At 42.9% G+C, this 27,800-nt stretch overlaps 2 protein-coding genes across 2 annotated transcripts; both read right to left on the reverse strand.

The window, feature by feature from the left end:
• Positions 1-248: 248 nt before the first annotated feature.
• Positions 249-13,803, reverse strand: LOC308336450 (activin receptor type-2B-like; the record flags this gene model as incomplete). The annotated part of the gene is made up of 11 exons (XM_080793815.1): positions 249-482; positions 2,243-2,373; positions 3,934-4,069; positions 4,939-5,053; positions 5,283-5,431; positions 5,998-6,141; positions 8,799-8,936; positions 9,060-9,199; positions 9,507-9,613; positions 10,848-11,079; positions 13,743-13,803. The coding sequence occupies 11 exons, from the start codon at positions 13,801-13,803 to the stop codon at positions 249-251; spliced, it is 1,587 nt and encodes a 528-aa protein (XP_080649941.1).
• A 4,022-nt stretch (positions 13,804-17,825) lies between these two features.
• LOC308336608 (protein transport protein Sec61 subunit gamma) lies at positions 17,826-20,604 on the reverse strand (the record flags this gene model as incomplete). Its single annotated transcript, XM_080794030.1, has 3 exons — positions 20,459-20,604; positions 19,243-19,343; positions 17,826-17,932 (listed from the first exon to the last, which is right to left on the reverse strand). The coding sequence occupies exons 2-3, from the start codon at positions 19,334-19,336 to the stop codon at positions 17,826-17,828; spliced, it is 201 nt and encodes a 66-aa protein (XP_080650156.1). The 5' UTR covers positions 19,337-19,343; positions 20,459-20,604.
• Positions 20,605-27,800: the final 7,196 nt, after the last annotated feature.

The following is a 27,800-nucleotide window of genomic DNA, read 5'->3' on the forward strand; positions in this document are numbered from 1 at the left end:
TCTCTCCTAATGGTATACTGTACCAACATTAATACGGCGTGGAATTGTTGTCTGGTGTCGAGAAGCTAAACATAAAATCACGCAAGCTTCATCAAACGGTGGTCCGCGGCTCAAATGTCAAATAAATAATGGACCCTGATATGAAAAGAGCGGGGAAAGAAAACAGAGTTTAGAAGAGATTTTTTTTTTATCGACCTCAGGGTCTTATTGGGTTAACCGTTGACACCGAGGCGCAACTCTTCCGTCCGTCATAAAGAGGACTCCTTGTGGGCGGGGTCAACGTTGGTCACCGCAGGAAGGGGCAGGGCCACGACGCACGGCAGCTGGTGGGCGTGGTGGCTGTGCCGGCAGGGAGGCGGGGTTATGATGACAGGGTTGCCCTGGAGAAGTCTGATCCTCTCCTCCACGCAGCCGGCAGACAGACGGGCCTCGGCGTCATGATCCCAGCACTCCTCGACTGTCTCACACACCTGGCACGCACCCTGCAGACAGACACACAGACAGGCAGAGAGACAGACAGACAGGTGATCCCAGCACTCCTCGACAGACAGACAGTACCAGCTAGGGGTGCGTAAAAGGAAAGGAAAGGTACTATGTTTACCCAGGGTAACTGGACTAAGCTCAAGAACTTGTTTACAGCCAGGCCCTGCTCATAGAACATTTCATGGTAGAGGTTCAATGCCTTGTCCAAGGGCACTTCAGCGGTGGTAATTTTAACGCGCCGGTCCGGGGATACGAACTAGCGACCTTCCGATATCAAGACCGCTCCGCAAACCGTTCAGCCACCACTGCGTCCCGAACCTCGGGACCAAGCAGGTACCGAACCGAACATGCTTGGGTACCCATTACAATAGTTCAATTCGGTTCCTATACAGACGCGAGCGGTCACGTGCTATTTATTCATTATTTTCTCTTCGCTTTTTATCCTGTCCTTGATGTTACAGTAGATATATCTTGCTCAGACATGTTATTGTAATTGTCAGTAGTAGTAGTAGTAGTAGTAGTAACTTTAGCCCATGTTTTTTGAAATTTTGAAAATAAAAGTTATCCTCGTTTCTCATCATTTTGGACCATGGGCTATAGCCCATATGGTACGGCATACTATAGCACGCCGTTTTTCATCATTTTTGACGATTTGACAAAAATGACAAAATGAAAAAAACGATGGTTTATAGCCCATGTTTTTTGAAATTTTGAAAATAAAAGTTATCCTCGTTTCTCATCATTTTGGACCATGGGCTATAGCCCATATGGTACGGCATACTATAGCACGCCGTTTTTCATCATTTTTGACGATTTGACAAAAATGACAAAATGAAAAAAACGATGGGTTATAGCCCATGTTTTTTGAAATTTTGAAAATAAAAGTTATCCTCGTTTCTCATCATTTTGGACCATGGGCTATAGCCCATATGGTACGGCATACTATAGCACGCCGTTTTTCATCATTTTTGACGATTTGACAAAAATGACAAAATGAAAAAAACGATGGGTTATAGCCCATGTTTTTTGAAATTTTGAAAATAAAAGTTATCCTCGTTTCTCATCATTTTGGACCATGGGCTATAGCCCATATGGTACGGCATACTATAGCACGCCGTTTTTCATCATTTTTGACGATTTGACAAAAATGACAAAATGAAAAAAACGATGGGTTATAGCCCATGTTTTTTTAAATTTTGAAAATAAAAGTTATCCTCGTTTCTCATCATTTTGGACCATGGGCTATAGCCCATATGGTACGGCATACTATAGCACGCCGTTTTTTATCATTTTTGACGATTTGACAAAAATGACAAAATGAAAAAAACGATGGGTTATACTAGTAAGGAGGTAAATACAGAATAGATAATGAAATAAAATAAAACATGCAGCTCAGTCTCCACAAATGGCTCAACTGTTAAATAAAGGAGAGGATGTTAGTCTATTCATGTCTCTAAAAATGAAAGGCTTAAAAGAATATAAGCTTTTTGTTAAACATTTAACCTTTTATTCAAGTTATTTTATACCATTTTGGAACCGAAATATAGGTAAACCGTTAGGATCCGGAATCGATAAGCAGAACCGGACGGACGGACAGACAGACAGACCTGATGCAAACCTCACAGAGAGACAGAAAGGTAGAGAGACAGTTGAGGACCTAAGTACCAATTATTGTGCGTGCATGTTGTTTTTCACCATATTCGAAAATAGAATATGAATTTATCAGCCCTAGTGTGTGCGTGCGTGCGTGCATGCTCACGCTGTGTTTCAGCCAGTCCTCTTTGAAGGCGGGTCTCATCTTCTTGTTCACGACCACTTCCTGTAAATCCTCCAATGTGGGATGAGGTCCAATCTCTTCCTCAAACGGTAGCACGTACTCCTCTATTGGACCTGAACGCACGCACGCAGGAATGCACACACACACACACACACACACACACACACACACACACACACACACACACACACACACACACACACACACACACACACACACACACACACACACACACACACACACACACACACACACACACACACACGTCAAATACCCTTTCGCCAAGTATTCTTAATTTACAGTGTGGAATTCCAGACAAAGTACAGTTGTATGTCAGGTACGTTTCAGCAAGAATAGTGTAAATGGTAAATGGTGCCTTTATCCATAGCGCTTTACATAGACACATGTGCATTACATTCGCCCATTCATACACCAATGGTGGAGGAAACCATGCAAGGCACCAACCTGCACATCGGGAGCAATTGCAGTAGCCTGGCAGGGCCAGAGTACTATTATAGGGGGTTCAGCAACATCTCCAGGTGCTCCTCTCTGAGAACTAGCGCAACAGAAAAGTAATGTGCACCCCTGGATATTAGAGGCCGGCCTCTTCAAAAGGAGGGCCCGCCAAGGAGCTAGCAAGGTACCATAAGAGTTAGAAAAGGATAGAGGGAGGACCGGAGCTACAGCAAGCTATTCATTTCAGTGGAAGTTGCTCAGTGGCGATATAACTCGCCACTGTACCGATATAAGTACCGATATAACTCAATGGCACGAGCGAGCGGAAGCACAGCCAGCCTGGACCTCAAATCTGAGCTCCGGGCTGACTCACATGACGTCATGAACATCCGTCCACCTCCATGAAAGTGCTGTAGTTCTTTTTTTCGCCAGTAGGTAGTGGCAGCTTCAACGTTGGATAGCCTTACTGGGGGGCTTGCAAGGTATACTGCTCAGTATCAGTATCAGCCATTATAGGAAGCAGCTCAATAGAGCGTCGCAGGCCCGCCCCCTACCAGGGCCCAGGAAATGATTCTCCGTTCATTTTCCTCATAGACTTTTCAGAAAGTATTTATTTAAGGACGGTTACGCCGCGAACAAAGCCAACTCTTGTCGTGACAAATCATGACAATAAACACAATGTTTTGGTCCAAAAAAACGGCAGGTTACAACACAGGTTTGTTTGGTCCAAAATATTGTGTTTATCGTCATGATTTGTCACGACTGGAGTTGGCTTTGTCTGCGGCGTAACAGTCTTTAAATAAATACTTTTTGAAATGTCTATGGGAAAAATGCATTGGTATTCATTTCCTGGGCCTGCCGTCGTCATGACAGGGGGCGGGACTGCGACGCTCCATTTGGAGAAGGCGTTGTTTCCTTTATACCCATGATTTATGTCTGCTGTGTCTTAAGGCTCATACATAGTCTGGATTTTCGGTGGTGAGGTGACCACCGAACTACAACATGACGTCACGAGCCGCGGTGAAGAGCAAACCACCGCCCCAGCCCTTCTCTCTGTTTTTCCTCACCACCGCTCAACGTTATTTCAGCTCCGGTGGTCAGCTCATCACCGGACTGGTGGTCACGTCACCACCGAAAATCCAGACTATGAATAGGCCTTTACCAGTATGTCAACTATATGCTGTATGTTGAGCGTGTGTGTGTGTACGATACCGTACCGATTGTGTTGCATCGTGACAGCAGTTCCCACAGCACCAGGGCCAGAGCGTAGATGTCTATCCTGAGGAAGGCGTCTCTCTGGAAGTTAACGGCACCTTCTAACACCTCTGGAGCCATGTACCGCCACGTACCCACCTGCGCACGCACACACACACACACGCACGCACACACACACACACACACACACACACACACACACACACACACACACACACACACACACACACAGGACGTGCAGAGAATGTTAAGAGAGGCAGGGGCCAAAAATACTTCTGGCCAAAAATAGCTGATCTACAAGCTCACAGCGAGTCACGTTGAGAGCTTGTAGATCAGCTATTATTGGGGCACGACGACCCTGCACTTTTTAGCTACTGAAGATGCGGCCGTGCTTCATGGTTTTCTACACGGACAGATTATCTCAATGCAAAATGGCGAATTTGAGCCCAGGAGAGTTTGAAAGAAAGCTAATTCTCCTGAATGCTGCCTTCAGGTGTGGCATAGAAAGGAGAGGGGGGGGGGGGGGGGATTTTCATTTATTTTATCGTGTAGTATAAATTGTATTCATGGTCTGGAGAGGCCATTTCTTTCATGAAAGGTTCAGATATCAAATATAGAGTTCGCTCGTTGCTCACCTCCGGGGCCACGGATTTTGGAATTTTGCATGGCCGGGTGTTTCTGTAGCACCCGTGCATTTCGTGTTCTTCAATATGAAAGCATTTTAATCTGATCAGTGGCCATTTTCTCAAAAGGTTTTAATGCATCAAGAGTGCAATACACCTCCCAACTGGGGCGCTTAGTTGAAAGCATATCTAGTGAAAAAAACAAGAAACTGTCCTGCGGTCGGACAATAACGCTTTTTATTGAACAATGCGGAATGCTAATGCTAATACGCGGGGGTGATCACTTTACATTTGAAATCTGAACTTTATTATAGACGTTTATTATAGTATACCGCAGGGCGATGTTTCAGGGTTATAATGTTTGTTCCTATATAACTTCCTAACCTGTCCATGGATTTCCCCCGGAGGCTTCCCCGGCTCAAAGCACACGGCCAGCCCAAAGTCACCGATCACTGCTGTCAGGTCTGTCCTCAGCATCACGTTCTTACTCTTAAAGTCCCTGAGAGAGAGAGAGAGAGAGAGAGAGAGAGAGAGAGAGAGAGAGAGAGAGAAATGTGTAGATTGTAGAAACACTGAACAGAAAATTGAAAATTGTATAGGCTATATAAACACTGTACATGAAGAACAAACAGAGCAATTACTATTCCCGGGGACCTTCAGGTATAGTCTCATCAAATGGTGCTCAAACGTAGAATGAATAATAATGAAATTAAAAAGGTTGAACACACCTGTGAGCGACGGCCGGTTTGGGGGCTCGTCCCTTGCGTTGGGGGACGTCCTCGTGCAGATAGGACAGACCTCTGCACATGCTCTCTGCTATGAGGCACAGCTCTGTCCACGACACCGTGTTGGCCTTCAGGTAGTCTGACAGAGAGCCCTGCACACACACACACACACACACACGACAGTAGTTATTTAGTGTTAGTTATCTTTATTAAAAACAAACACTAAAACACCCGGAAATCATGCGATTAAAAACAAAAAAACTCCGGCCCGTCCACTCCAACTCTAAAGGTTTCTAATAATGTGAAGTGAGCGGTGGCTTTGGGTTTGGGTTGTAATGACGCGTGTGCGTGTGTGCATGTGCACGTGCATTTAATATACTGTAGCGACTTTATCCAAGGCATTCATACACCGATGACAGGGGAAACCGTGCAAGGCACCAACCTGCACGTCGGTTGGTGCCTTCGCTCAGTCTTGCTCAAGGACACTTCGACACTAACTCTGGGGGAGCCTATATGGGTTTGAACTGGGAACCGTGTGTGGTTCCCAGTTCCCAGTTCGGCCACTCTACCCCTGAGCCACCGCCTCCCCATTATTAGGCTGCGCAGCTGTGACATTTAGTCCTCTCCTCTCCTCTCCTCTCCTCTCCTCTCCTCTCCTCTCCTCTCCTCTCCCCTCCCCTCCCCTCCCCTCCTCTCCTCTCCTCTCCTCTCCTCTCACCAGCTCATGGTATTCGGTAAGGAGCCATAGTTCCATGTCCATGTCGGTTCCTCTCCGCTCGGCGGCGATGAATCTCAGAATGTTGTCGTGGTTCATTCCTGGCGTCTGGAAAATGGCCGTCTCGTTCGCCCACGACTGTCTGTCCTGGAAGACAAAAACATGACCACAAATATTTGGCTGTATGTCCTGGAAGACAAAACATGACCACAAACATTCGGCTGTCTGTCCTGGAAGACAAAAACATGACCACAAACATTCCGCCATTCATTTTGAACCACGTTTTAGCCTGTACTTAGCCTGTAAAAGTATCAATACTGTTGTATGTAGAAATTCTCTGTTAAGAGTGAAAGTCCGGAATTCAAAATGTACTTGAATAAAGTACACAAGTGACGGTACTTAAAATACAAAAAGTAGAAAGTACTCATAATGCAGAATTGTGAGCTTGTAGATCGGCTATTAACAAGTGGCCGAAATGCATACAGGGCTGAAGTGGTTACTGCATGTTTTGCATTAATAATAATCAAAATCTAGAAAGTAACTAGTAACTAAGGTTTTCAAATAATTGCAGTGGAGTTAAAAGTATAATATTTGCGTGGAGTAGAAGACGTAAAAGTATTGGACTTTGGAAATACTCCCCACCAGTATCAGTGTACTGGGCATTACTGTAACTGTACTTCATTCATTATAACTTATTAATTATCACCAAAAAGACACCCTGAGGGCGAGAGGCGGGCAAGGTCGTGTGCACGCATCCGCCTGGGTGACAGCAGACTGCTGGTCGAGAGCTGGAGCTTTGGCATAGGGGGTCAGATAAACATATGGAATGAATGGCTTATATGGAGCGTGTCTTGAGTGTACAAGTGTTTGATGAGGTCAGATCAACATATGGAATGTCAGAACAGGCCATGGAGATCTAAGGGTGGCAGCGGAGGCAGTGCTTTGAGTGTACAGGGTTTGATGAGGGCCCAGGTAGGGCCGGGCCTTCATTTTCGGGCCTGTTGAGAACTCTAGTTTTTGCCGGCTGCACTAATAACTTTGGGGCAGGCCCGTCTAGAGTTTGAATGGACAGGTATCAGTCAAAAGGGAGACACCGAAGAGGAGGATGGATGAATAGGGAAGGATCAACATATAGAATGTCGGAACAGGTCAGCTCCATATTTTTGAAGATTTGAAAAAAATTACGAAATGACAAAAACGATGGGTTATAGCCCATGTTTTTTGAAATTTTGGAAAAAAAAGTTAGCCTCGTTTCTCATCATTTTGGACCATGGGCTATAGCCCATATCGTACGGCATACTATAGCGCGCCGTTTTTCATCATTTTTGATGATTTGACAAAAATGACGAAATGACAAAAACGATGGGTTATAGCCCATGTTTTTTGAAAATTTGAAAAAAAAAGTTAGCCTCGTTTCTCATCATTTTGGACCATGGGCTATAGCCCATATCGTACGGCATACTATAGCGCGCCGTTTTTCATCATTTTTGAAGATTTGAAAAAAATGACGAAATGACAAAAACGATGGGTTATAGGTTATAGCCCATGTTTTTTGAAAATTTGAAAAAAAAAGTTAGCCTCGTTTCTCATCATTTTGGACCATGGGCTATAGCCCATATCGTACGGCATACTATAGCGCGCCGTTTTTCATCATTTTTGAAGATTCGAAAAAAATGACGAAATGACAAAAACGATGGGTTATAGCCCATGTTTTTTGAAATTTTGAAAAAAAAGTTAGCCTCGTTTCTCATCATTTTGGACCATGGGCTATAGCCCATATCGTACGGCATACTATAGCGCGCCGTTTTTCATCATTTTTGAAGATTTGAAAAAAAATGACGAAATGACAAAAACGATGGGTTATAGCCCATGTTTTTTGAAATTTTGAAAAAAAAGGTTAGCCTCGTTTCTCATCATTTTGGACCATGGGCTATAGCCCATATCGTACGGCATACTATAGCGCGCCGTTTTTCATCATTTTTGAAGATTTGAAAAAAATGACGAAATGACAAAAACGATGGGTTATAGCCCATGTTTTTTGAAATTTTGAAAAAAAAAGTTAGCCTCGTTTCTCATCATTTTGGACCATAGGCTATAGCCCATATCGTACGGCATACTATAGCGCGCCGTTTTTCATCATTTTTGAAGATTTAAAAAAAATGACGAAATGACAAAAACGATGGGTTATAGCCCATGTTTTTTGAAATTTTGAAAAAAAAAGTTAGCCTCGTTTCTCATCATTTTGGACCATGGGCTATAGCCCATATCGTACGGCATACTATAGCGCGCCGTTTTTCATCATTTTTGAAGATTTGAAAAAAATGACGAAATGACAAAAACGATGGGTTATAGCCCATGTTTTTTGAAATTTTGAAAAAAAAAGTTAGCCTCGTTTCTCATCATTTTGGACCATAGGCTATAGCCCATATCGTACGGCATACTATAGCGCGCCGTTTTTCATCATTTTTGAAGATTTAAAAAAAATGACGAAATGACAAAAACGATGGGTTATAGCCCATGTTTTTTGAAATTTTGAAAAAAAAAGTTAGCCTCGTTTCTCATCATTTTGGACCATGGGCTATAGCCCATATCGTACGGCATACTATAGCGCGACGTTTTTCATCATTTTTGAAGATTTGAAAAAAATGACGAAATGACAAAGACGATGGGTATGACCATATATGGAGACGTGGGATGACGGATGTACGGACGGACGGACTGACGGGAAATGCCCGTTTTCATAGTAAACGCGACCTGTGCGGTCGCGATAATGTGGTATTATTATGATATATGAATTAATGCACCTGCAGTGGGAAGATCTTGACCGCTACGTATTCATTCATCATCTGGCCTTTCCACACGCATCCAAAGCGCCCCCTGGCTTTCACCTCCAGCAACTGCAACGGCCTCAGTCCTACCAGGGGAGAGGACGGTGCACAGCCCTGGTAGAGAGAGAGAGAGAGAGAGATAGAGAGAGATTGCTGTGTTTTCTTATGTTTGCGTGTGTGTGTGTGTGTGTGTGTGTGTGTGTGTGTGTGTGTGTGTGTGTGTGTGTGTGTGTGTACCTTGACCATGTGCTCGTGTCCATAAGGAAGTTTATGGTGCGTGCACCTCCAGAGGGCGCTAGTGAGCAGCAGCAGGAACATGCAGAAGAGCAGCAGAGAGTAGACCAACACACTGCCCTGCACACTGCTGGAGCCTGGACCTGAACACACACACACACGCACAGACACACACACACACACACACACACACACACACACACACGCACGCACGCACAAACACACACACACACACACACACGCACGCACGCACGCACGCACGCACGCACGCACGCACGCACACACACACTCTTACTTAATACTTATACTTGCTTGCACGCACGCACGCTTGCACGTAATACTTATTATACTTGCTATAGCGACTCGTGCAAATAACTTTTGAACCCACGCACGCACACGCGCAGTCGCGCACGCATGCACACACTCTCACACACGCACACACACACTCACCTGGCGCTGGGATGTCAGGCAGGTGTGTGAAGTGTTCGTTGCAGACATTTCCCTCACAACAACAGAAGAAGACCTGGGGACTGTCCTCTGTTGCTACACACTCCGATCTACAACACACATGCACATACACAAATATATTTGTGCAATATTTATATTTGCACAAAATAACACCCCACTTTGGTGGGGACGTAACAACTACAAATAAAGGTAAGAAAGCCTTCTAGTCTGAAATTCTCCTTTAACTCAACATTTTAAAAAATCTTCTAAATAAATATTTTCACAGAAAATAGCAGGCCTACAAGCTCGTAGCGCGCCACCGGGCTTGTAGATCTGCTATTTTTCAATAGCTAAATTATAACATAATGTTTTAAAAACACCAAAAGGGGTTCAAGTATTATAGGGTCAGGGTTAAGCATAGTTACAAAACGATACTATAGGAAGGAATAACCTTCAATATCTACAGCCAGTCACACTAGAACTAGCATATCACATTGTGAGATGGAGGATGACTGAGTTAAGCAGTCACACCTGGCCTGAGTCAAACTAGAACTGGACTCAGAGCTGGGTGTGGCTGCGCACCTGTTGTGGAATACCGGACTACTCACCAGTGAGGGGGATGACTTTGTAATATGCTATTGGCTGCTTGTATTCTTTTTGGAAAAATATAAAAAGATACTCCTGTAGAAAGGCTATATTATTTTACTTATATTGACCCTATAAACAATTTAGTATTATTTAGTATATGTAAGGTTTTGCACACTCAAATGGTACCTCGTCAGATAATCCCCACATAGCCTACAACAACTTCTGTGAACAGACTTCAATGTAGTAGCTTTTCATAAATTATATTTGTACTTAGGCTGTCTGCTGTCATGAAAGTTTATAGTTAGAGAAATTCAAAGTCCAGCCGTCTGCTGTCCAGCCTCTCCCACCCCTCACTGGGGAAAATTCTGGGAGGAAAACAGAAACGGGGCGAGTGGTCTTGCTACCCTGTTGTACATGACTTGATCAAGGCACAATAGGTTAAATCAGTCATCTCCACAAACAGTCAGGACAGTGGAGAGATCTGACCTGACTCTGCCAGATGAGGGCGGTATTGGGTAACCATGTTGCCAAGCTGTGAAACAAACTTGTGTAGCAAGCTTCTTAGATCTGGCAGCGTCAGGTTAGGAGAGACAGATCACCGACACCTCTCCTGTGTAAAATGATATTATTGTGTATAATTCCCTGCACATGAAGGAATAAAGCTACAAACTTAAGGAAGCTGCCCTGTGTTGTGTCCTTCCTTGCCCTGGGTAGGCTGGGTAGTGACTAGTCGGTCACACACACACGTATATATACCTGTCGTAGCAGTTGAAGTCGTCCAGCCAGCAGCCCTTCTTCACCAGCTGTACGGAGCCCGTGGAGTTGGTCCAGGAGGCGTAGCAGTGCGAGCGCTTGTTGTCCTTCTCCCCCGGCGACGCTTCGGCCTCGCAGCGCTCCACGCCGCTCCGGTTGGTGTGCTCCAGCTCGTGGTTCACGTTGTAGTACACGCACTCGCTGGTCGGGACGGCCCGCCCCCCACACACTGACACTGCAGAGGAGAGGAGGGGTTGGTTGATTGATTGATTGATTGATTGACCCCAAAACAACCAGAAGGATATAATAATAATAATAATAATAATATATACGATTAATATAGCGCTTTTCAAGGTACCCAAAGTCGCTTTACAGAACAGAAGTAAAAACAATTGTATTAGAAAGCTAGTTAAAGCTAGCGTGTGTGTGTGTGTCCACCGGGGTCTTTCAGATTCTTTATATTCCCTTAGCTTCCATTCTGGCTAAGGGCCGATTCATACTCCTATTTTACCGCTGTTTCGGCGCTGTAGTGCCGAAATGATTTCGGCTCGTCAGAAATTTTCAGTAGCACCGAAGAGACGACTTTAGGACGGTACCCCCCCCCCCCGAACCTCAAATGACGTCAAATCGTAGGCTCTACAGTGCCGAACCGACTTTTATTCGGCTCTAAAATAGGAGTATGAATCGGCCCTAAGATTGGCATATCCAGCCCACAATAACCTGTACCTGACCTGGCGGAGAGCCGGAGATCTGCTTCTGAGGTGCACTTTTTCTAGTTAAGGGGTGACCAGGGGTGACCAGGTTTCAGGCCTCTGTTTGGCCAGAAGCCTGATTTGAGTGTGGTCCCCACTTCACCAGGCTTTCCACCTCGGAGGAAAGCCTGGTCGTCTGTGTTATAAAGTTGCCGTATGATCCGATCGGGAGCGGATTAATCGTTACGTCTTGTTGTAGTCTTTGTCATCAGGCCGGAAACCCTCAATCTGGAAGTCCCTCAAACCGGAAAGAAAAACATTAAAAGCGTGACTCGTTCTCTCGTATAGCCTGCCAGCAGGTTTTAGGGAAAGGAAGTTCCAGATTGATGGTTCCTGCCTGATGACTACAAAACAATGACTACAACATGACGTAACGATATCATCCGACAAGACCGCAGTTATCACTTAGGATCAGTACGACTGTTTTCGACGAGTATGGGCATGCTCTGCCGACTGAAAAAGAACAAAAACGACAGGATTAAGGTTGGTTAATATTAGGGCCGCGCTGCGACATGCTTGCGGTTACGTTTAGGGGAGGGTATGAGGAGGCTTGTCGTTTTTAGTAGGCAGTAGACCAAAACGACAGGATTAAGGTTGGCGAACACGCGTTAATATTAGGACCGAGTTAAGTTTAGGGGAGAGGAGGCTTGTCATTTTCAGTAGGCTCCCAGTATGTCCAGTAGACCTGACTAGACCGATAAGATCGGTTAACGTGCCATCAACGCCAATAGCAGCCAGTAGGCTCCAGACGAGCCGATCGGCTGGATAAGATCGGCGTAATAAGTGACCTACTGGGAATTATGGGTAGATTTTCGGACGAAACCGTCAGGTAGACTAGAGGAGTCATGCTATGTAAACTGCAGAGCGTATGAGACGGAGAGGCAGGCGATGAGGAATCAGATGTGTTGGTGTGAACGTGACAAAAGCTGTTAATGTGATTGTGTGAAATGCAAATAGGCCTACGTGTGCTTGTGTGCGTGTGTGTGTGTGTGTGACCTTGTGACATGTCTCGGTTTGGATAAAGAGCTATATGTGGTCACTTTGCATCAGAAAGACACGCATGCACAAACACGCACACCCACATGGACGTGCACACACACACACACACACACACACACAGAAATGCATCTGGCAAGCAGAGCATGGCCCACAGACGGCTTGCAGGGATGTTACCGTCATCAAATCACTTGCATTTTCACCAGAAACAAGACAGTTGTGGAAAAAAGTTTACGTATTTTTTCTTTCTTTTTTACTTAAGCAAAAGTAGCTGTACTGCAATGTAGAAAAACTCTGCTATACAAGTGAAATTCCGGAATTCAAAATGTGATTGCGTTAAAAGTACAAACGTATTGGCATCAGAATTAATGTAGACCTACTTGAAATCTTTTGAAAATAGCAGGTCTACGAGCTCACAACCTTGCGGCGCAGTGCGCCACATTGTGAGCCTGTAGAGCACTTCCATAGAGTTCATGTGTTACAATTGGCCCCCTGGTGGTCCCCAGACCCCACTTTGAGAACCTCTGACTTAAAGGATATATAGGCCTACTCTGACCTACTCATAGTGACTTATAATCACACTATAATGCATGTTCTCAATTAAACAAAATAGAACGCATCATAAGTAGGCCACTAAGTAAACGATATGACAATTAGTGTTATTACGATATTACATTTATTATATTATTGTGTGAGAGAGAGAGAGAGAGAGAGACATCTGTCCGGGTCAAAATACCACACTCACTCACGCACACACACACACACACACACACACACACACACACACACACGCACGCACGCTCTTTCCCAGACAGGGGCCCCAACTCCAAGACAATGGTTTGTGACATAAGGACAGAGCCATAGAAACGCACTGCCCCGCCCCCTTTGACTCTATCTCACTTTAGATCAGGGGTCTTCAATGTGTGTGTGTGTGTGCATGTGTGTGTGTGTGTGTGTGTGTGCATGTGTGTGTGACCCCCACTCAGTGTTGGGGGAAAAGTACTTGCGTGTCTTACTTGAGTGAAGTATATCAACGCTGCAATGCAGAAATGCTTTAACTTTACTTTGACCACTCAAACTCATAGATCTGCTATTTTTTGGCAAATTTCGGCAAGAAACAATCCCTATAATAAGCAATCAAACGGTTTACCTTCAAACAGAGTCTCCAACAGCAGAAGAGCCCCGCAGGTGGCCCCGGACATCCAGAACATGATCCAATTGGTCCAGAAATGTATCCTACGTCCGGAACATCACTCCTATTGGCATGCAGTGATTAGGGAAGAAGTGTACTCTCCTATATGATCTCTTATTGGTCCACAGTCCTTATACGCCGGTCCAGAACGTCAGAACATTACATCCAAATGCAGGTCCTTCACATCCAGAACATCATCTTAATTCTCTTTTGGTGCAGAACCAACCTCCTATTGGTCCAGAACTGTAGCCTTTATGTCCAGAACCAACCTCCTATTGGTCCAGAGCCAACCTCCTATTGGTCCAGAACTTTGCATCCAGATTGGAACGGTGAATTGGGTTCAGAACATATTTACAGCTATAGCGACGCATCTCCACGCCACAACATCTCTCTGTGTGTGTGTGTGTGTGTGTGTGTGTGTGTGTGTGTGTGAGTGAGTGAGTAAAAAACGGCTTTCACGCTTTCAAATCCATCTGAGGTGAAAAAATAAAATAAACACAGACTCGAAACACCAACTTCTTTCTTTCTTTCTCTCTCCGCCAGCTTGTCGGTCCACCTCCTCGAGCGAGAAGACTGAACTGAACCCAAGTTGGGGGGAGAGAGAGAGAGAGAGAGAGGTTGTCCAGACAACATCTGTCCTGTTCAGAATGCACGCACGCACACACATATAGGCACGGGCATCATTATGCGCACACACTCACATATAGTTCAATCAGCACTTTCTCTTTCTCTCTGCACAAAGAGAGTGTGAGTGTGTGTGTGTGTGTGTGTGTGTGCGCGCATGTGCGTGTGGGTGTGACTGTGAGACAAAGAGTATGAGAGAGAGAGAGAGAGAGCAGATGGAGATAGTCCTTTGGGGGTTCAAGAAATACCCACAAAGTAACACATGCTACTATATCTGAATTGGCAAAATGGAGTTCCTATATATCATTCCTATACATCATAATAGAATATTATTAGGGTTGTTCATTTTCAAATGATCGGATCGGGAGCCTAGACTGGAAATTGTCTGTGATTTGGGATATTGTAGGCTACTATTGTGATATGGCATAAACGTGTTCTATAAAATATAAATATCAGATCATGAAAAATCAGCATCGGCAGATGCTCAAAATCAAATGATCTGAATGGGACCGGGAGCAAAAAAACGTGATCGGGACATCCCTAATTAGTATGATTACTTCATTTACAATAAGTAATGACATTAAACATTTACAAGAAGTCTATACACAATTCAGAGAATGTAGAAGAATTACCTGTTATTTCTCCTATGGTACCAACATCAGCACAGCATGGAATTGTGGAAAAGACCGTATCCAATGATAACAAAATGCAGAATCAATCATGGACCTTGATATATGAAAAACGGTTTAAAACCACTGCCATAACAGTTACGTTATGCCATAACTTAGTGCAGAACTTCAATCAAGGTGTTAAAATTGAATATTTTACCAATGAGTCAGTGACACTATACATATTTAATAAGTTGTATAAATGCTGTTAGCCACAGCACAGCTGGGTCTGTAGTAGAGGCTAGACACCACCACCCGTTTTATTCATATTAACAGTTAATTTTAAAGTTACGTTTTTCCAATAGACCCGAGGTCAACTTTGTTATCAAAGCTCACCCGATTTACTTTTTAGTGAATAGTGTGCAAATATATTAGTGGTTCTCAAAGTGGGTTATTTAAGGGACAAAATGGTGCCATTTGTGCACCCACAGTCACTAATGCACTGGTTCTGAAGCTGGGGGTCACCAAATTATTGTGGGGGTCCCCAAGATGATTATCTTAATGTGCAACATAGTTTTCTCACTCAACAGACCAATATGCAGTATAAGTGTATACAGGAAGTCAGCACATTTCTGAAGTGTCAAATTAAGGACCTTCTTTTAACAACACTGACATTAATTTGCATTGCATTTCAAAAGTAATCAAGGGATACTGTAACTGCCATTTTTCCAGTTTCCAGTCTCCTTTGCAGTTACTTCACAGGTATGGGAGTGATCCGGTGATGTTACTAGTAGATGTTACAAGTTGCTGGTGCTACTGGTAAGAACGGTGTGCTCCCTGGTTCCCTGTGTCTCCTTTTTCCCTAGTGCCCCTGTGTCACCTTTATAAGTGCTCCTGTGTCACCTTTTATAAGTGCTCCCCTTCTAATGGCTCCTACAGATACCATAAAAACAATTGTGAAAACATAACTGACCAAATTGTCAAATATGAATACCTAGAGGCAAAAGTAGACGATTCACATGCCCACCACGTCAGCCATTTTCACAGAATGCATCTGTGGAACAGAGTCAAACACAATTGCAAGCACTTGTCAGGGTGGGGGTCAGGGTTCAAATAGGATTACTTTGGGGGGGGGGGGGGGGGGTTGCGGCCTGAAAAGGTTGAGAACGGCTGCCTTAGGTTGTACATGATCCGAATGATATAAAGCAGTAATCTGAATAATATGACCATAAAAAGGAGAATTCCATGCTTGAAGGCTTTCTTAGTAGTATTCCCCCTATACCATAAGCCCTCAATGAATTGCATTGAATGGGGCTATGGGGAGTAGTAAAGTGTGACGCTTGGGATATTATTTACATTATGAAGAGAGGATATATAAAATAAAATAAAATGTTGAGCGATATTAATAGGCGAACACGAACACCCCATAGCCCCATTCCATTAAATTAAATTCATTTAGGGCTTATGGTAGGGGAAATAGCCAATAAGGAGGTTTTGCACAAAATAACACCTGGACCTCTTTGGTGGGGACGTAACAACTACAAATAAAGTAAGAAAGCCTTTTAGTATGGAATTCTCCTTTAACCGACAGAGTTTGACTGGAGGGTGCTCCGTTTCCTCTTTAAAATATGTTTTTGTCACTCACAACAGAACTAATGAATTGGATTCCATGGCCATTGGTTTATTAAATCAGTCAAATACAAATGTACAGAATGTAAAAAATAACATTATTCCTTATACGCTCAGTCCCAACACCATTATATAACACATGGCTCAGTCCTAGCTCGGGGTCTTGTAGTTCCTGGGTCTTGTAGTTCCTTCCTCTGCCCTCTGGGTGTTGTAGTTCAGCCGCCCCTGGAGAAGAGAATAAGCCATTATTAGCAGGAGGAATGGAAAATAGATCACATCAGTTAACAGGGCTGCAACTATTCATTATTGTTGCAGCTAAGTATTCTATCAAATGCTTAAATAAATCAATTGCATAGAGAGACGGAGGCATCAATGAATCAACATGAATAGTTAGGATGTATTTTTTAATTAATCGACTACCGGTACATCGATTAGTCTCCCATTTTTTGACGTACAAAGGTGTCGTGCAGAAATACAGAAAATGGCAGATCTACAAGCTCACTTAAGCACTGTGAGGCCGACGTGTTGTTTGCGAGTCGATATCGATTCATGTGCAGCACCAATCTAGTAGGGATCCATTACCCATGAAGACCTGAGGCAGATTCCTTTTTTTTATCCCACAAATGTGCGTGGAAGGAACACGTTATTCCAACGAGTTCCTTTCCCCATCATCAGGCCAGGGTAGATACCAGGATTATTGCATGTTTTTTGAGAGGGTAGGGTAACTACCATAGGGGACACGGGGAGAATGCAAACTCTGCACAGAAAAAAAACTTTTTGCCAACCCCACTCAGGGTATGGGCACTGATGACGCAGGAGAGAACACGCACCACCCCAGTGCCCACAGCGGGAATCGAACCCAGGACCTTCTAGCTGTGAGGAGACAGCGCTACCGACACCACCCTCCAGAGGACGATTCTAAATATGCCTTCTAAAATCAGTAGTTCACGGTACACTTTCAAGATTTAGTTTTTAAATGTTTAAAAATATAGCAGATGTACTGCAAACTTGAAAAGTGCTATTTTTGTATAGCGAACGCTAAAATCTAAAATGACCGGTTTTACTGGGTTAAATTATAGATTTTTTGCACCCCTAGTCTTCTGTTGCAATAGTTTCCATTACATTCGTTCAATTCTTTCCTGGCACGGATACGCACACGATGGTGTGATGTAATGGATACTTACACGATGATGTTGTTGATGGGAATGTGGATGAGCTTGACGAAGAACCCAATGAAACCCATGATGGCGAACCCGATCGCTGTGGCCATGGCGATCTTCTGAAACTCTGCATGGAGGACAAACAAATGTGGACATACAATCATTACTAAATCCATCCCGAATGAAACTCTGCAGGGAATACAATCAAAATATATATTTCATTTGCATTGCGAGCAGCATGGTACATATAGCAGTGGTTCTCAACCCGTGAGTCGGGACCCCCGGATTGTAAGGGGGTCCCCAGATGACAGTGACGTGGCAATTTAAGGACTTTTAACACATTATGTGCCCTTTTAATCTTTCAAAATGGCGACCCAGGGTGCCCACTTTTTGACACTTTTTAAGAAAAAAAAAGATGTCCACAGACGTCCTGGGCACTACATGCGGTAATTCATAGGACGTCTTGTGCACAAAATGTGTCAAGACAAAAAAAAATAAAAGACCATTACTGCATCAAAACTAAACTACACTATAAGTAACTAAGTCTGTTTATTGTCGGTATCAGCCAGGGTGCAGGAGTCTATCTCCGTCTCAATGCGCTAGACCTCTGGGAGAAGGATTGCTGAGGTGGAGCGCAACACATACCATCAGCTCCCAGTACTTAGCGCACAACATTAAGCCGTGCTACTCATACACTGAGTTGGCTACCCAGACACTACTCTATAAAAACTGGTCAAACATTGGACGATTTGTCAATAATATAAGAAATCGATCCACAAGCTCACAACACCTCATTGTTGGAAGTCAAACTAAAAAGGTAATGCCTCAACTCACAAGAAAACATTCCAGCCGCTACCCACCCTGACAACAAGTCAGGGTGGGTAGTTCAAATAGGATTATTTTGGGGGGCCTGAAAAGGTTGAGAACTAGGAAGGCAAGGCAATTGCATTTACATAGCACCTTTCGTACACAAGGCAATTCAAAGTGCTTAACAAAATAAAAACAAATACAGAGTGCAACGGTGCACTTTAAAAATGAATACGGATTATAATAGATACAATTGAAATAAGATACGGAGCATATAAATTAGAACAAATACTCCCACCTTTGATAAAAAAAAACAGCTCATTTAAAGCCAAGGCAAGACCTAGCTATTATTAGACATCATTAGGATAGGCAATGTTAAATAAAATACGTTTTTAAATTGTACTTAAAAACAGCTATGGTTGGGGATGTCGTAATGTAACCTGGAATATTACTCCAGGTTTGTGGTGCATAATGGTGAAATGTTCCTTCGCCATGTTTTGTTCCAACTATGGGGTGAACAATTAGTAGGCCAGCCCCAGATGACCTCAGGGTTCTAGGAGGTTCATATGGCTGGTAATAGTGAAACACACAAGCAGAAGGATAAGACGGCATAAGAGAGTTTAATGGTACCTTTTCGGTCTGGTTTGGTGCATCTCTTCACCAGCCTGATGGAGTCTTTGACGAACTGCCGGCTGGGCTCCACAAACTGCATGACCTGGTCCATGATGCTGCTGTGGTGAACAGAGAGGACAGCGTCAATATGTTATACATACAGGATAACAGTATATATATATGTTAGCGCTAGTCACGAGGAAAACACTGGACTTGAAACAAACCAGAAATAGACTATCTACAAGCTCACAACACAGCACGGTGTGACACGTTGTGAGCTTATAGATCGGCTATTTTGGTGAAGAGACTTGACGTACTGTAGACTTTACAGACAATAGATAGACTAAAGACAATAAATATTTTCATGGGAGAAAAAAAATCGAAAAAAAGAAAAAAGAATCGTGATCTCAATTATTGAGGAAGAAAAATAGATTCACATTTGAGCAAGAATCGTGCAGCACTAAAGTGACACTGATAAAAATCCAAATGTTATCAAAGTATTCTAAGATACACCCAGACTTGCGTCATGGCACCCACTCTGAGAATCCCCGAGATACAGTACAGTATACAGGTAGAATAGATCTAGGGATAACGTCTTACATCCAGCTCAGCAGATAGGACATACCAGTGAGCATGGTTCTCAACCATATACTCTTCTTAGTCTTTTGAACACGATTTAGTTTTTAGTCACATTTTAGTCATCTGGAATAGTTTAGTCTTTGGTCTACTCCACCCTATACAGTGGACTAAATATCAAAATATTAGTCTTCTAGTCTAGTCAACAATATGAACACTGATTGAATACTTTATTAAGTACATTTGCTAGGGTACAGATATATAAGTGTTCTAAAAACACAAACCCAAGAAAGCACTATGGCTTGATTCCATTGAGGTTGACCGTCCTCCTGTCTGTATTCAATTCATCATCAATGCATCTATAGAATCATTAACTTTACAGTTTACAGTGTTTACACCAACAATCACTTTAAACCTCACCGAACATTAAAACACATATGGGCATTCAAAGCGTAAAGCAGCGACCATAGCAGATGATTTCCAAGCTCACAAACGACGCGTCGTTCTTAGCATAGATCTGGCTATGCTAAGAGCCTATAAAGAGGTAATACTAGAGAGCTTAACGTCACTAGCCGTAAATGCTGCCTATTAGTGATACTAATAAGGACTTAGGAGCAGTTTAAGAGTTACAGATAGATATTAGTGTTTATATATTTACCCGTTTGTTGATGGTTTGGAGTCCTGTAGTGTAGATGGTTTGTTACAGTCCAGTAGATGTGAACGTGTCTTCGGTCAGAGAGCTACTAAACTAAAAGGAAGGACACGTAGCGCTCGAGCTCAGATATGTCTCGATCTGATGACGAGCCATGGTAAGGCGAGACTACGAGAACACGGATAAGACTTCCGCTTCCGGCCGATCTCTTCAGAATAAAAATACTGTTGGTAGCGACTACTTCTTCCCGTCAAACCAAATTAAAGTAGTGTGGCTGAGCTGTCGGCAGGAACTGAATGACGCGTTTCCAAACAAATCCAGAAAACTTCTGGCTGTTTACTGACAGAATGATAATAATAAGGTCCAAAATGTACTGAGAAGGTTGATACATTAAAGTAACTATAAAGGTAAACGGTCAACAGAAAATATTGAGACTGTAGAGCTCACCCCCATTCCGATTGTTCTCTAACTGACTGAATGCCCACTGGCCACTGCCCAGGCACACAGCTGACATAACTAAAGGTGATTAGCAGACACACCGCAGGAGCCCATCAATTATAATATGGAACATCAAAACCGAGCGTGGGAAAAAACTAAATAGAAAATAAAAGCAAGCTAAATTTATATGTTGGCTCCTACAAGTAGCCTACCCTCTAACTCTCCATCATTTAGCTGAGGACCACCTAAAGACGTTACCGTACTTCCCTTCCTTGCCTTGGAGGACTGCTCTCATGTGATGTCACTTGTCCCCACATGACGGGCCTGCCAGGTACAATACTACCACCTAGTGGACAAAAGAGTGAATTCCAGGAATAAAGTGTGCATGCAGAACCAGATGAAATATTGTAGCCTTCTATCACTGTGTGCCCTCAAAGAGGAAATACACTATTAGCCAGAATATCAAACAAACAAAAAGGCCACATGTGGTTGTCATTATTATTATCTTATATAAATCATTTTGTAAAATCCATACTGTATTTAAAGGACCACTTCACCACTTTTCAACCTATCTTCATATAATAGGTCCTTAAATAATCATGATAAAATGGCCAAAAATTAATCTATAAGTCTGTGTCTCATAGGAGGGCTGTGGGCAGTTCAGAAACCCGTCCACCAGTGACATCATCGATGGGGAATCCAAGCTAATAGAAACTGGAGGCTTTCTAGTCCTGAAAAGTTGCAATGCGAAAACAGAAGCCATCGTTCTCACGGTAATATAATAAATCTAAACATGTTTGTAAAAAAAAAAAAAAATCCCACAGCCCTAGAAACTGAGTAGAAACAACTTTTGCCATTTTATCATAATTATTAGTGAGGACCTATTATATGAAGATTGGTTGAAAAGCCCTTTCAGTGGGTGAATATAGCCAATAATGTAGCCCATGGTGAGATGGTGTTGTTGACACATTAGGCTACAGGAAACATTATTTTGATATGAAAGCATAAGGTACTGTATGTAAAGCTCTGCACCTGTGTCTGCCTTTGCCCAGATGGCTGATGTGTAGAAGATGTTGTAGCACTTGGCAATAGTTTTCGATGAATTGAGTACAAAAGGACCCCAACGGAAACAAGCCATAAGGTTTATGGATAAAAATCCATTTAGCAGACCTTGTATTGTACTTTACTTCAATGTGATCGTCCATGCAAGCTGTTAATAAAGTATTCAATAATCAATCAATATGTTGGAACAGCCGCACAGGGTGTGTCTGACTGTGACATACCGGTAAACACTATAGCCTACCCTACGCCCTACATGTGAAATCTAGCAACTGAACAAACAATTTATAAAAGAGAGGTTAGACAGAAGAAGACAGTCATAAATAATACCAGTGTTTCTCAAACATTGTAATGTAAATATTTTTTTGTGTGACAACAAAACTGGTGCAGCCAAAACACATGTGTTCACAATGATATGTGGATTATATCTGTCTACCCTTTACAACAATAATAAACATTATTTACTGTACACATTGTACAGTGTTACACACACAATTCTTTTTTTACAAAGAGCTTTACAAGACCAGATAAAATCCACTAATAATAGTAGCCATGACCATCCCACTATACTTGATTAATTAACATATTTTGGGAGTTCACTATGTGATTACAGAACAATGTATTAATAACAATTAACACAGGGCAGTTTGCTAGTCTTTTGGAAGAGGTACAGCAGTGGGTGAACAAATGAAGCGACTGAAGCAATGAGCAAACATATGTGTATAAGTAAATCACGGTAGTCTAAGAAGAGTCCTTGGATGAAAAAAATGACTAAAATCCACCAAAGTAAGTAACTTGACACAAACGACACCATGATCAGGCAGATGATATTGAAGGCTCTCCTCTTCATGCTGTTGTCCCTCTCCCTCTCCCTCCCCGTATCCCCCGGCATGGGCTGTTTCAGGGCCCTGAGAACGGCCAGGCTGCACAACAGCATCACTGAGATGAAAAATGGACATTGCCCCAAATACACACCATAATAAAGTATAATAAGATTGAACATCACGCATAATACGTAAAACAGTGAAAACCCAATGATGACCAGCCAGGCCACCGCAGAGCAAGCCGCCCTGTACCGGAGGGGTTTGTACTTGAGGAAGAGCACCGGGTGAACCACTGCCATGAACCTCTCCACGCAGATACAGCTCTCGAACACGGCACGTCCATTGAGCATGAGACCACCAGCAAAATAACCAAGGAGGGCAATGCGCTTGATAACAGCTGGAAGATATAACAAGCTGGAGAGGATCTTACATACACTCAGGTTGAGTGTGAAGAACTCGGAGGCCATTGTTCCGGCTGGTCCGGTTAATACCAGCCACAGAACCCAGGTATTGACGGGGACTCCCAGGACCAGGTTGATTGTTGTGCTGGTGATGGCTAAAATGCCCTCGGTGGGCATCATGGAGGAATCATTTGATGTGTTCATCTTCCTGGCAGCTTTGATTGGAGAGTGCTCTGTCTTTTCACGATTCAGTAAAGTCTTTTAGACAAATGAAAAAAGGACAGGAAAAGACAGAGAGACAAAGAGAGAGGAACTTAATAAGATACACTTTGAATATGCAGTATAATAATAATAATAATAATTTATTTATGTAGCACCTTTCAAATTGGCATTACAAAGTGCTTTACAACAACAAACAGAAAAATATACAGCATAGACATTTCAATAGAAAACAAAAGCAGGAAAATACTAAAATGTTAGATTGGCAGTGAATTCACGGTAATCTATAAAAGTGTGTTTTTATTTTTAAACAGGATTTAAAAGAGGACACCTGAGTCTAGTCTATAACATAATAATGTAATCAAATCAGCTCTATAAAATAATACTGATCAATTCAAAACACCTCTAGATATAACATAATACTGATAAAAACACATGTAATGGTATAGTATAATTCGTGCAATCAGACCTTGACCTGTTGTGTCCTTTTCTCTGTGCTCTCTGCTGTCCACACATGCAATGTACCACCTGTTAAAGTGGCTGAAATGCAAAATAGTTCTCGCATCCTCGTGTTCATCCATCATCAACGCAAATGTGGAAACTATCACATTTCAATCAAGGCAAACAGTCACTCAAACAAGTATTGGAGACATGTATTGGAGAACAAATGGATAATGTAGATGTAATGCAAAGGAATTAGAAATGGAAAGTTGTACCTCAAGTCTTGACCTATATACTAAATATGCAATATTTAGTACAAAGTCCCTTTGTCAAAACATATCTCCATTTTTACATAGTCATTTACATCTAGGAAATCCCCACATATAGACATAACCAAAATATCCCTTAAGTCATCGTATTTAGAGCAGTAAAACAAAAAGTGAACTTCAATTTCATCTAGATCACAGAACAGACAATATCTCTCATCTTCAGGGGTGGCATTAAACCTGCCAGTCTCCAGTGCTAATGGTAATGTTCCTGACCTTATTTGAGCACAAAGAGATCGTTGTCTTTTGTTTAAATTATACTTCACATAACGTTCTACAGTGTATATGTCCTTTATAAGCCTATATATTCTATTATGGAAAAATAAATAAAAATAAAGTGCTTATATTTTGTGAGAGACAATGTGGTTTCTGCTATCATTCTGTACCGAGATTCTGTGACAATGCGGGACATTTAATTTAAATTATAATTTATACTTTGAAGAAAGATTGCCCACATACAGTAGATTGGTTGACTGAATGATTGATTGATTGATAATGTCTTTGACTGCTTCTCTGTTCCATGTTATGTTACATGATGTAATCATCTGTTCATTTAGCCTATAGATCTCCCTGGCTGTCAGCACAGACAATAGTGCTACGATAACATACAAAGTTGGTGGTTTGTGCAGGTCTGGTCCGGTCCGGTTTGGGGGTTGTATTCATTCATGCATAAATGCATATTTATTATGGTGCAGATTGGCTCTCATGACAGGTCGGATGGGTAGCAGGACTGTGGATACTTTTCTTACCCATTTTGGGCGGGAACCCATTTTGGTGTTTTAACTACGCATTATGTAATACTTTAGCTATTGAAAAATAGCAGATCTACAAGCTCATAGCGCGCCACCGAGTGGCGTGCTACGAGCTTGTAGGTCTGCTATTTTGTTTTTAAATCGTGAAAATGCGGCACAAATATTTGAATATATATTCTTTATTTATTTCGACGTCAGGCCTAAATGGGTTTTAACCAGTCATCATCAGTCCTTATCAAGGCAATGGAGCTAGCCAGCTGGCCCAGTGTGGACATTTCCTATTGACGTTTGTTGTCAGCCGCATTGTCCGAGTACTATAAGCCAATTACTAACCCTAAACTCTAACCCAATTATCCCTAACCTCAGTCTTAGATCCAGACTTACAGCCATGCCGGTATTTAAACAGAATAGGGATGCGCCGATGTATCGGCCACATATCGGTATCTACTGATAATTTGCCGTTATACAGTCGGTATCGGCAAATAAAACTGACATTAAGCGACGGCAGTAGCCGATATTTATCTGTTGTTGATACGTATACATTTTGTGTTGGCTTTGTTGCTGTGTTGTTTTTTCCTGCAGCCTATACCAAGCTGTAGATTCCGAATATTTATATATTGTATTGAAAATGTGTTCGTTTCGGCTATCGGCAAAACATATATTTTTTAAACATCGGTATCGGCCAAGAACTTCCATATCGGTGCATCCTTAAAACAGAACAACAGATTACCCTATTGACCTATTGTACTGATACTAGTTTCAATGAGGCAATGCAAACCAGAGAGAGGAGAGAGAGAGAGAGAGAGAGAGGGAGAGAGAGAGAGATTCAAGCATGTTCCTGTAGTTTGTAGCAGCAAACGTATACGAGTCATTAAAATGAGAGTAAAACATGACAATGATGAAGACAATAATATTAAGAGGCTATAGCCAGTAGCCACTTTACTTGTGAAGGTTATAGGAATACACTGGAACAGAAACAACACAACCACATGGATGCACGTCTACAAGTGTTCACAATGACAATATATGTTTACTATCCAAAATAAACTAAAATGGCAGCAGAATAAGACAAACAGCATGATGAGATGAAAAGAAAAGTATAAAATAGCATAAAATAGTTATTCATATAGTTGTTAATATTGTGGTGTGGGTAAATAGGGACATTTTCTACTAATACAGTAGGCCTAGGCACTCTGTAGCATACTTAATTAATATATAACTATACAGTATACACACAGAGATCCAGTGACACTAGAGGGAACAGCACTTGAGGAAGTAAAAGCCTTCACATACTTGGGCAGTGTCATAGACAGTCAGGGCGGCACGGATGCAGACGTCAAAGCCAGAATCGGCAAAGCAAGAGGCGCATTCATCCAACTGAAGACCATTTGGAGCTCCAAACAAATAAGCCAGCGGACAAAGCTCAGACTCTTCAGCTCAAACGTCAAGCCAGTACTATTGTACGGATCAGAGACGTGGAGGACGACAAAGGCAACAACTGTGAAGGTGCAAACCTTCATCAACAGCTGCCTGAGGAGAATCCTGAGCATCCGCTGGCCAGACACCATCAGCAATAACGACCTCTGGCAGAGAGCGAGTCTACCACCGGTGGAAGAGGAGATAAAGAGAAGAAGGTGGGGATGGATAGGCCACACACTCCGGAAGCCCAATACCAGCATCACGAGACAAGCCCTTACATGGAACCCACAAGGCAAAAGAAAGAGAGGGAGGCCGAAGAACACCTGGCGCAGGGACCTTGAGACTGACATCAAGCAGTGTGGACTGACATGGAAACAGCTGGAAAAGAAGGCCCAGGATAGAGGAGTCTGGCGAACTGTAGTCGACGGCCTATGCTCCATAAAAAGGAGCGATAGGCATAAGTAAAGTAAGTAATACAGTATACACATGTTAGTGAGTTAACTGTGTGATTCTCTATGTATCGTCTATAGGTTTAACACAGGGCAGTTTGCCAGTCTTTCGGCAGAGGTACAGCAGAGGCTGAAGCAACCCACTGACCACAGTGATGAACCTACATGCAGCTACAAGTGCTTCAACTAAGTCTCTTGCCAAGATGTTTTTTTCGGACAAAATTAGAATAATGCACCAAATAAAGAAAGTTCCCACGAATGACACCATGATCAGGCAGATGATACCGAAGGCTCTCATCTTCATGCTGTTGTCCCTCTCCCTCCCCGACGTCTCCCCCGGCACGGGCTGTTTCAGGGCCCTGAGGACGGCCAGGCTGCACAACAGCATAACTGACATGAAAAATAGGCATTCAGCCAAAACAACACGATTCAATACCCTGTGGCGCCCCTCCACGTGTAAAAGCCCATATAGCAGTGTGGTTCCAATGATGACCAGCCAGGCCACCGCAGAGCAAGCCGCCCTGTACCGGAGGGGTTTGTACTTGAGGAAGAGGACCGGGTGAACCACCGCCATGAACCTCTCCACGCAGATACAGCTCTGGAAGAGTGGACGCCCGGTGAACAGGAAACTATTAGCGGTTGTTTCAAACAGGCTAATTCGCGAGACGGCAGCCGGAAGACATAACAAGCTGAATATGACGTCACATACACTCAGGTCGAGGGTGAAGAACTCGGAGGCCATTGTTCCAGCTGGTCCGGTTAATACCAGCCACAGAACCCAGCTGTTGATGGGGACTCCCAGGGCCAGGTTGATTGTTGAGCTGGTGATGTGCAAAATGTCAGCGTTGCTGTACTTGGAGGAGTCGTTTGAAGCGTTCATCTTCCTGGCAGCTTTGAATGTGCTTTTCTTAATTCAGTAAAGGTTTTAGGAGAGACAGACAAATAAACAGACACATAATAAACAGACAGAAAGAGGAACACAGTGACAATTAATATATACACTTTGAATAGTAAAACACC

Source organism: Protomyctophum bolini (genome assembly GCF_963924005.1).
Source record: "Protomyctophum bolini genome assembly, chromosome: 21".
Lineage (NCBI taxonomy): Eukaryota > Metazoa > Chordata > Actinopteri > Myctophiformes > Myctophidae > Protomyctophum > Protomyctophum bolini.